Source organism: Condylura cristata, unplaced genomic scaffold (assembly GCF_000260355.1).
Source record: "Condylura cristata isolate star-nosed mole 26May11 unplaced genomic scaffold, ConCri1.0 scaffold00035, whole genome shotgun sequence".
Classification (NCBI taxonomy): Eukaryota; Metazoa; Chordata; class Mammalia; order Eulipotyphla; family Talpidae; genus Condylura; species Condylura cristata.
The window spans coordinates 8,571,813-8,582,672 of NW_004567136.1; the positions used below are offsets into that span (position 1 = coordinate 8,571,813).

The window sequence follows — 10,860 nt, forward strand, 5'->3', positions numbered from 1 at the left end:
GGCCTCCAGCAGCACGTGCCCCGCCACGGTCTCGCCGCTCGAGTAGCAGCCTTTGCGCTCATCCTCGAACACCAGACCCAGACTCTTCACGCGGCCCTCGGAGCCCACGGCCGCGGGGGACGCCGCCTCGCCGCCCATCCCGCCGGGCGACGCGGCCGCGCCGGGGAGGTCGGCAGGCCGGCAGAGTGGCGCCGCTGTCACGGGCACCGGCCGCTCGCAGAGGGCAGTCGCGGCCACCTAGAGCCGCGAGGAACCCCCTGAGCCGCGGGGCCTGTAGCTTTAACAAACCCAGCTGGGATGCGAAAGGGGCCGGGACGGCCCGCCCCCGGCGCGTGCCCATAGGCCGACTCTGAGCCCCGCGTCACGCCGATTGGTTGTAAGTGATCACTGAATCATTTCATTGGTGCCCCAAAACACCGGCTGGCGCAGCAAGGCTGTGCGTGATCAGTAGGTAGTAGCCAATCGGAAAACGGAGCGCGCACGTGCACAGGCCGCTTATTGGCTGCGGCAAGGCAGAGGCCTGAGACACGGACCAATAGTGAGGCGGTGCGCCCATGTGGACAGAGAGTGGGAAACAAAATTTGATAGGGAGGGGGCGGAACCCGGGGGAATCTCCGAATTGTGGCTTGTCATCGTCTCTATGGTTACGAAGGAGGGCGGGGTTTTGGGCAGCGTGCAGACTGCGGAAACCCTGGGTTTGCGGGAGAACTACTGTGGTTGCCTTATGTTTTTGATGACATCTGCCATACGCGAAAGGAAGTAGAGTCCCAGAAAAACAGAACTCAGAAATGTTTCCTTGTGAGACTTAGGGACCGGCCACCTGAAAAAAGGCTTTAATGGATAACTTGCCATCCCTGAGCCTAGGGGTTTCCAAATTCCCACCCTAAGAGTCCAGACAGGAGTAACAGCTGCAGTTCACCACTTGTTAGAATCCTAGGAGTTCTGCCTGGGGCCCAATAACCTCTTTAAACCAGCCAGCAATAGCTGAACTTGTATTTCCTTCTGCTCTAAATAGGGTCACGAATCAGGTTGTTACTAAACTACATCAGCTACGCAAGTTTTTGCCCCACCCCAGAGCTTTTCCTGACCTACAGTATCAAGTCTCCAGTGCTGGAGGACGCTCTCCCTGCCTACAACGCTACTTTCGCCCGTTCTCATTTTCATTTTTGCTCTCCATCCATTCCCCAATCTACACAGAGCGTGGTGTCCTTGGCTTTCATTTTCAAACTCTTTTAAGTTCTTTCCTCATAAAATTTCAAGTTCGTCCACTGTTCTCAGGGACTGAGAGTTACATACACTAAGATTTAAATTCACTTCGGATCGTTTTTATTATTTTTTAAACAACAACAAACTAAAGGTTACTTTCCTGTCCTCTCTTAGTTTAGATGATTAATGTGGAACTTTACTAAGGTTTGGTAAATGGAATTGGAAAAAGCCATAAGTCTAGTTATGCATATACAATTCTGAAATAGCTGTTACTCTTTGACTATGTCCCCTACAATTCCCCCATATTCTCTTATTCTGCCAATTAATGCCACCTGAGTGTGCATACTGATTTGCATATTACCCGTCACTCCTCTTTAGACACAGAACTTTTTTAATCAGTGTTGTACACCTGGTATCTAGCAGAATGTAGCCTACTTAAATACTCGATACTTGCGGGATTGAATGAACTCAAGCCTGTGCAGTATCATGGTATGACTCTGCAATAAATGAATAGTACTTTCACTCTGCACTTCATCCTCTCTAGTCAGGTATTTTTCTCTCCTCCATTGGGACCTATGAGTGCTCAATGGCTGATTATACATGTGACATTCTGTGCTGAGAACGACCAGACTTGCTGTGCTCATTTGTCAGTTAAATAAAACTGACTATGGGTAGCAAAACATATGATCAAACAGTGGCTGAAACAGTAAGTGTATTTCTTGTTTACTTGGCAATAAGTGCCATGGTTGACACTCTCAGGGTTGACACTTCATGGACTCCTTTTGTTTCTCTCTGCTGACTCTACTTTTTACCTGGTGGGAGTACACACCCTCCATAAAAGGAAGGGGAAGGACATTGGTTGTTCTTTTCCTCTTCTCCCCTCTTCCAAGGAAAATATATCTCCTGGATTCCTCAACGGTCTTCTTACCTGTTGCTAGCCAAAACTGAGTTATTAGTGGGCAGGCAGATCATTAACTTGCAAAACAAAAAGAGCTTTACAGTCTTTACCACATTGCTTCTTTTCCAAGGTTGAACAAAGTCAGAACTCTGAATAAGAAAGAGGAGCTGGTGACTGCATGGTGGCAACACAGAGCTGCTCAGGGGTCAGAGAGGGTCAGGCTAAGATTAGTATCAAGCAAAGCTGCCTCAGCTAGAACTTTAAGAACGAGGATATTTGAACACTACCAGCTATTCTACAGCTAGGAGAGGGTAATTTAAATGGTGACCCATTTCAATCACAGATAAAATTTCATTGTTACTCTGTGTACATTGCAATGGTGATTCAAGTTCAATTATTTAGTTAATGAATCAACTTCATTAATATAGCAGCATATAGGCATCTAAAAAAAAGCCACCCTGACAGACTGTCTTCCAATTGATGTGCTTATATTATAATCATGTTTGTGCTTTTGCTGTAAAGGTATCATTTTATTATTTGCCTTGATGCCTTTGCGAGTATCTGTTCTCCCCTTCCTGCCCTCTTTACAATTGTTGAATACCTTATAGTAATCCATTTTAATGTACTTGTTGATTTTTGAGCTGTATCTCTTTGTAGTTTGCTGCTGTTTCATGTATTTTTCTCTAGATATTAAAGATGGCAAAGGAAAACAGAAAATAAATTGCTAACAGATCTTTTATAAAACAAATGCTGAAGGAAATTCTTCAACCTGAAATGTTTGAGATAGTTGGCAGGTATACTATATATACATATACTAATAACTCCACCACCAAGATTTGTACTTTTGGTTCAGAAATATGTAATAAAAAATACAACTCAAAAAAAAATTAGCCTCTTTTAACTACCTAGATTACTAAAATAGTCCGTTTTAATTATCCTAGTCTATTTTAATTATTATCTAGGCTGTACATTATTAGCAAAGTTTCCCATAGAAACATTTTAGGTTGAAGAATTTCCTTCAGCATTTGTTTTATAAAAGATCTGTTAGCAATTAATTTTCTGTTTTCCTTTGCCATCATTACTTAAGGATATTTGAGCTGGATATAGAATTCTGGGTTGTCAGTTCTTTTGTTTCACACTTTATAGTTACAGCTATTCCACTGTCTTTGGAGACCCTCAGTTTCTGATGAGAAAACCAAGCAGCCCTTCAAACAGTTTTTCCTATATTTTAATGGGTCATTTTTTTTTCTGTATGCTTTTTTTCATTTTAAATTTTCAGCAATTTGATTATAATATGAATAGATTTGGTTTTATTTGAATTGTTTTTGTGAGGGGGTCTTGGAGATGCAAATTTATGTCTTTCACCAAATTTGTTTTCTGCAATGTGTCTTTAATTTTTCTCTACATCAATATTTTCCCCTCCTTATTGAGACTTCAATATAATAAATAGTAGTTCTTTTTTACATTGTCCTGGTGATCCCAGAGGCTGCTATTTTTAAACTCTTTCCTTTCTATTGTAGAGGTTGGGTAAATTCTATTGATCTACTTGCAAGTTCACTAACTCTTCACTCTATCACAGGAGAAGGGATACTCTTACACATTTCATTCCTCCTCATTATTTCTTCTATTCCTGTGCTACCCAGTGGTCACTTTATCCAAGTGTATTGATAGATACTTGGCATTTCTCTAGAAGCTTTAGCGACACATCATGTTGAGTAGCTTTGTTTAATTGGAGTCACCTTACATGCAAATTAGTAAGGGAATAGAGAGAAAATGTGGAGATTTCCTTATACTCCAAGTCACAGGGGTTTTTGTTTCTTCTGTAAAATTGAAAATGATGTTTTTTTCCCCTTGGGTTCCTGAGCTACCACTACCCTTGAATGCAGGTCAAGGACTGAAAACATCCTCAGAGCAGAGACTACAAAAGTAGAGAAAGACAGAAAAGAGAAAACCCCTAAATATTCCTGAATCCATCCTGATTATGCAAATAAATAGATGGAAAAGAAACAAATCCTCCCCACAGAAAAGTATTCAATGATTAATGTTGATTTCCTTCCCTTCCCCCACCAGTAGTGTGCTTGATTCAATGATTTGTTTCCATCCAAGTAAACATTATGTTGGCCAGGTTAACTTTACCGGTGATAACCTTTGTTGATAGGCACCCCTGTTAGGATGTCATGAAAAAGGTACTTCACATCATTGACATGATTTCTTAAAATTAGCAACATGAGAAAAACATCAGGGAAACCCAACTTAAAGGACATTCTACAAAGTACCCAGTAAACGTTCCTCAAAACACTTGAAGCCATAAAAAAGATTGAGAAACTCATTGACCAAAGAAGACTAAGGTGACATGAAGACTTAATGCAAAATAGTAGCTTGGATCATATCCTGAGAGAGAGAAAAGACATTACTGGAAAAACTAGTGAAGCCAAATAAAATCTGAATTTTAGTAAAAACAATGTACCAACATTTGTTTCTTACTTTTGTAAAATGGACCCTAGTAATATAAGATTTTAACAACAGGAGAAATTAGTTGGGAGTGGTGTAAACTTGGGACTTTATATTATCTTTATATGGTTTTCTGTAAATCTAAAATTGTTCCAAAGTAAAAATTTACAGGAACAACAAAAATAATAACAGGGATTTCCCCCATACCACCCTGTTTGCAGGGGTATGTTATCTTGGTTCTCTGACTAAAATATGAGATTCTCTCTGTGAGCTTGCTGAATTGATTTAAAGTTCCACACTGGGATCACTGCTGGTTCCAACACAGGAGATAAAAGAGAGAAAACCTATCACAGAGTTCAAAATTTCATATGGTTTTCTTTTCATGTGTTGAATTCTTTCAACACACCTGCTTATCTATTGTTATTTTTACTATCATGCTTTTTCATTGTGCTTCTATCAGAGTTTTCATTGTGATCTCTATGAGAGAGGTCAGAGTGCGTCATTCCACATGGTCATTTCTGATCCATATCTTTCCTGAGGCTTCAGTTCTTGTAAAGTAAGTATCTTGCTGTATAAGTACCAATGCTCCTTCATTATATTTTTGTGTGGTGCATGCAGTCATCTTGTTTTTACCTAGACATTATTATTTTGTAGATTTAAGTATGTGCTTACTCATACCAGCTCTTAAATTTGGAACCACACCTGCACACTTGTTGATGTTTAAAATTGATTTATGGCCTGAATTTCTGTCACAATTGGGCATACAGTTTACAAAGCAAAGATGTCTAGAAAGGGGGAGAGGGAGCCAACAGTTACTGAAAACCTATGGAACAGCAGGCTAGCTGTTAGCACGTGCAAACCCACTCAATCTCACATCACCTTTGGAGAAAAAAAATGAGATGAACTGCAGCTATAGAGGAAATAACTGAAGTGATTGTTTATTTGTTTGCTTGTTGATTGAAGGAAAGAAAGGGAGAAAGCATATGGAAGAAGAAGAAAATAATTGAGTACAGAATAGCAAAATCAAACCAAAAAGAGGCTGCAGATTTTCTTGTTTGGTTCCCCATTTTGAGAGAGACTGGTGTTAATACTAGGACACAAGGACTCTTGCTAAACATACCTTATTCTGAATATTAGAAAAGTCCTACTTTCTTGCATAGTTCACACACATAAATTGTATTGAGATGACAACTGAATTAGCAAAGCAAGTACAGTGGTTCCTACAATTGAACTCATCATAGATTACATTTCCTTTATAAAACTGAACAAATAAACATGGAATCAAGACATGTAAGATAAGTAACAATTCAGGGTTTTAAATGAATATAATTCCATTTATAGTGAGTGTGGAATCAATGGGGAAAGCTTGCCTGTGACCAAAAATCATTTGTTCCACCTGATTCTTTTCCGATCCCTTCTCCAGACAAGGATGTTGTAGTGGAAATGGCTGTTTGATAGCCGATGCACCTCCTGGCAAACATTTGGTGGTTCAGGGACTCAAAAGAATTCTAATCAGACAAAATAATACAGTTATCATGAAAACATAAATTATTAAAACCTAAAAAAAAATTATGAATTGTGGGCTAGCTGGAGAATTTAGACTCTTTTCTAATGGACTCACGCGAAGAAAGTGTGGGGTGTCAGTCCCCCATCCTGGGCTGCTTCATTGTCCCCTTTATTCACAAACACCCGTCTCCTCTGGTCTGAAGTCATCCCTGCCGTTCCTATCTTCGAATGACATTTGTAGGGACTATGTAGTTTTATCTGTTTGTTTCATACATGCCCACACACACACACTCACATTCTAGCTACATCTTGTTTTCCTCACTTGGGAGTATGCTGGAGCTTTCATATCAGTACATAAAAGTCTGCCTCATACTTTTCATGAATAACACAGGATTTGATTGTGTGTCTGTACCATTGTTTGTATAATCATAGGTCCACTCATAGGTATTTAGTTTCCATTAGATTTGGGGCTATTAATAATGTTGGTAGTGGCCTACACTCTCGTGTCAGTCTCTCTGTACACATGCTAATTATCTCCCATAGGGGAGAAACCCTACAGCGTAATTGCTGAGTCAAAGGATAAGTCATTTTTAATTTAAATAGATACTGCCAAATTGTTCTACAAAAAGATTATATCCTCATTAACAGAGCACGGGATCATTCCTTATCTTGCCAACACTGTATATAACCAATCAGATGGGTAAATAATGGTATTTCATTGGGCTTAAATTTACTTCTTCATGAAGATATGTGAGACTTTGCCTGTTTTCAAATCGTGCTATTCTGTAAAATAGCAAGCTGGCTTTCTTGCTCTTTGTTTCCGATGGGTTATTTATCCTTTTCCCTCATTGATCTGTATGTATTTTTTATGCAGTCAGAGTATTGAAATTTGGCATTAAATATTGCAAATATTTCTTCTCCTCTTGTGAACTTTAGCTTTTTGTCTTGCAGATACTTTTAATTTAAATCAAATTAATTGTAAATTCACTTACTGTAGTTAGACTTACACATCATTTACTCTGTGGTTAAGATTTTAGTTTTTTTAAAAAGCATGAGAAGTTTATCTGTTTCTTGATGCAACCAAATTGGACATTCTAGTAGAGAAGCCATTTGGACATTCTAGTAGAGAAGCCAGATGTTTGTATTTGCTCTTGGGAGGGGGGGGGGGAACAACAATGAGAGATTTTTCTAAAGACGCTATTAGAACGAGTGGACTTTTCCATGTAATAAGTCTGACAATTAAATCATTCATCACATTTGTTGCCAGTTTTAAATTGATTGCTCAATGAAGTACTTTAAGGGTTGCCTGGGAAATCCAGCATGTAGAAATGATAGACACATATAGATCAGAGTTGGGGTGTCATAGGCAGGCGTCGTGGGGATTCTGACCCTTGTTTACTAAATACCAAGTGACTCACCTGAAGTTTCACAACCACAAGCGATGAAAAACATGGTGAGAGAGGTCAGAGGTATGAGCCTGCCTCACTTGTGAAAGACCTCTGGCTTTGGCGGAGAGCAGGTGGAGGTGAAGTTCACAGCTTATTGACAGGTGTTGATTACTTGACTTTTCTTAGTATATTTTCAGGTTCTGTGTTTAGAACTTAAACAGGCTTGTACCCAATGGGAAAGGATATAAATAGAAGAACTGTTTCTCCATCTCACATTGCCCACACCTGGGCATACCTGCTTCCCATACAGATGAAGAGAAAGAAGTGTAGGGAGGGACTCCCTGGTGGCGCAACAGGTTGGGTCACAGCACTGCAAGCTGGCCACAGCTGCTTCAGTGCGAGTTCGATAGCCACCGCAGAGGTGACCACATGGTGTGCCAGACCTCTCCTGTCTCACCCACTGCTCCCCTCAGCAGTGTGCTTCGTCAATCTGCCTGTTTTGCTCCCCACTCTGTCTCTGGGGAATCCTCCCACTGTACCTCTGGCCTGCATGCCAGCTCTGTATGCATAAATAAGCTTACCGGTTTTATTTATTCTTTTCTTTTCTCACATCATTGGTCATTTTTCTACAGTATTTGATTTTTCTCCTCAGGTGTGTTCCCATAAATCTCCCATCACCACCCCACCCCTGAACTGGATCACTTGTTGGTTTTATAAAATACACCTTCACTTACCACAGTCTACTTTCAAGTGATAATACACGATTTGTTTCCAGGAACATATCTCTATATCTCTTCTGATAGTCTGTGTTTTCTTCTGTCATACATTTTACTTTTACATGTCTTATAGGCATCACGCCATGTTACCATTTTTAGTTAAATTATCAATTATCTTTTAAAAAATGAGAACAAAAGCTTGTGTGCTTCTCATCCTTTATGTAGATTCATGTTTCAACCTGGGGTCACTTTCTCCCTGATCTTCCTTTGGCGTATTTTGTAGTGAGGGTTTGCCAGCAATAAATTTTTTTGAGTTTTGTCAGTCTGAGGTTGTTCTTATTTTGATTGCAGTTTTTGAGTGATATTTTCACTGGATATAGAACTATAAAATGATTTTTTTTCCTCACTGCTTTAATAATGTCGCTTCATCATCTTGTTTGCATTTTCCTGAAGAGAAAATGCATCTTGGTCCCACTGTGCATAGTGCCTTTTTTCCTTCTGGTTGCTCTTAATATTTTCTTTATCAGTGGTTGGGAGCAGTGGATTATGATATAGAGTTCACTGAGCTCCCTAGACCAGATCAGTGAGTTTAGAGTTGACGTCACACTTGAAGAAGGTTCAACAAAATTAGTTGAAATCCTAATGGTTGAATGCCGAGTGATTTCAAATACTTATTTTGTCTATCCCTTTACTTTCAACAGCTACAATTGCATGTTTATTAGACATTAAAGTTGCCCTATAGCATTGAGGTTCTGTTATTTTTGACTCTTCCTATGTTTCATTTTGCAGAATTGTTCTTGTCACATTTCATGTCACTAGTTGTCTTCATGGTCTAAACTGCCAGTCATCTCACATAGTTGTTTTTTTTTCATGTTGTAGTCTTCATCTCTTGATCTTTGTTTTGGAGTTTTGCTATACCTTTTGTCTCTGAGTAACTTCTTCAACATATGGATTACAAATATCATAAATAGTTTAATGTCTTTGTATGTTACTTATTGTAGCCATTATAGTGCTGTGTTGGCTTTAGTTGAATTGACCACTTATTATGAGCTGTATTTAGCTGCTTCTTGGTATACATGGCAATTTTAATAGCATACTCGACATTGTGATTTTTACTGTATTTTGGGTGCTGCGTATTTTTGTATTCCTATAGATGTTTTTAAGTTTTTCTCTGGGAAGACAGTTATTTGGAAAGATTTTGATTACTTCACATCTTGCATACTTGCTAGGAGAAACAGGAGAAATTACCTCCCCCAACATAGGAAAGCCTGCGGAGTACTCTACTGAACGCCTTGTGAATCATGAGGTTTTCCAGTTTTGTCAGTGGAAATAGGCATTGTTTTCAGTCTTGTGTGAGTCAGAGCTCAGTTAATGCAAATATTTCCAGGTGATTCACTCCTCAACCTAAGTAGTTTCTACACACACACACACACACACACACACACACACACATAAATACACTGACTAAGAATGCTGATGAATATTTGAAAGTATCTACAGATCACCAGTTATGTCACCAATTCTTTTCTTATTCGGACTCGAGTAAACTCAGTTTTTCCAGGCTCTTAGTTTTCTTTCAATCTGTAAGTTGTCCTATTTCCTATTGGGTCCCTTTTTCCTGCTCTGGGGATTCGAAAATTTCTCCAGGCAGTATGCTGCAAAAATCATAGGGCTTGCCATCTGAGTTTTTCATTTCTTAGGAGTCAATTTTTCTCTTTGTGTCCACTGTCTTGAAAAATACTCTTTGTTATCAATTTTTATTTATTGCTTTTCTAACCTACAACCTTAAATGACTTCTTATGAATTTCTAAAATATCCCAAATGGGGGTCTTGGGTTTTCTAGGGAGAGAGTTACATCAGTATAAGAGATACTTTCCAATTCTAAATAACCTCTCCGTTATAAATTTAATATTTTGTTTTTCTCTTATCTTCTTCAGTAGGTAATTCTTTTATATCAGTCATGAAATAATAGAGATAAGTGAGAACAGTTGGTCTTTACCCAAGCTTTCATGACATGAATCTAAAATTTCTTGATTAAAGTATGGAATTTATTGTAGCCTTTTATATTTATAATTTATTTCACAAAAGTTAAGAAAGTTCTTTTCTCATGCCTTGTTTAGCTTCAGATAATTTTTCTTTGTTAAAAATTAAGTGTTACAATTTTCCTTCTCAGTTCTTTTAAGAGTTTATTAAGATAATCATGTATTTTTTCTCATTTAATTGTAACTAATCCTTGTTGAATCAAGGTTGTATTCCTGATTAGTCCATGAATTATCAAATTGTAGTTTCAAAAATCACTGAATTTTATTTGCTTATAACTTATAATTTTTAAATCTATATTTATAGGTGGGAATGACTGTGTGTGCACAGATAGGCATCTAATGTTTGTCTAGTATTTCTAGCATTGGCATCAAAGTTACCTTAAAGTCATAATAATAATTGGGAAACAACTATACTCAAGAAATAGTGGAATAATTAGATGGTCCAGTAAGCAACACTTTAAGAAGTCAAATCAGTAGCTAAAACAACTCTCAGTGAGTTCTACCAAAACTTTAACTAATATGCAATACTACAAAATGAATTTTATGTATCTAGAATTATATGGCTTAGGGTTAGGCTCAAGTTTTTCTCGCGTAATGTACATCTCATTTTTATTTTACTTAACATTCTTAAATTGGGCTTTTCAATGACTCTT

At 38.5% G+C, this 10,860-nt stretch overlaps 1 protein-coding gene across 1 annotated transcript in view; it reads right to left on the minus strand.

The window, feature by feature from the left end:
- The window catches only part of ARRDC4 (arrestin domain containing 4), a 12,939-nt gene extending 12,747 nt beyond the window's left edge, over positions 1 to 192 (minus strand). Inside the window, exon 1 of the mRNA XM_004692963.2 lies at positions 4 to 192. Within this exon, the coding sequence (XP_004693020.1) occupies positions 4 to 138 (135 nt within the window). The 5' untranslated portion in view covers positions 139 to 192. The remainder of the gene's footprint in view (positions 1 to 3) is intronic.
- Between the last annotated feature and the right edge of the window lie 10,668 nt (positions 193 to 10,860).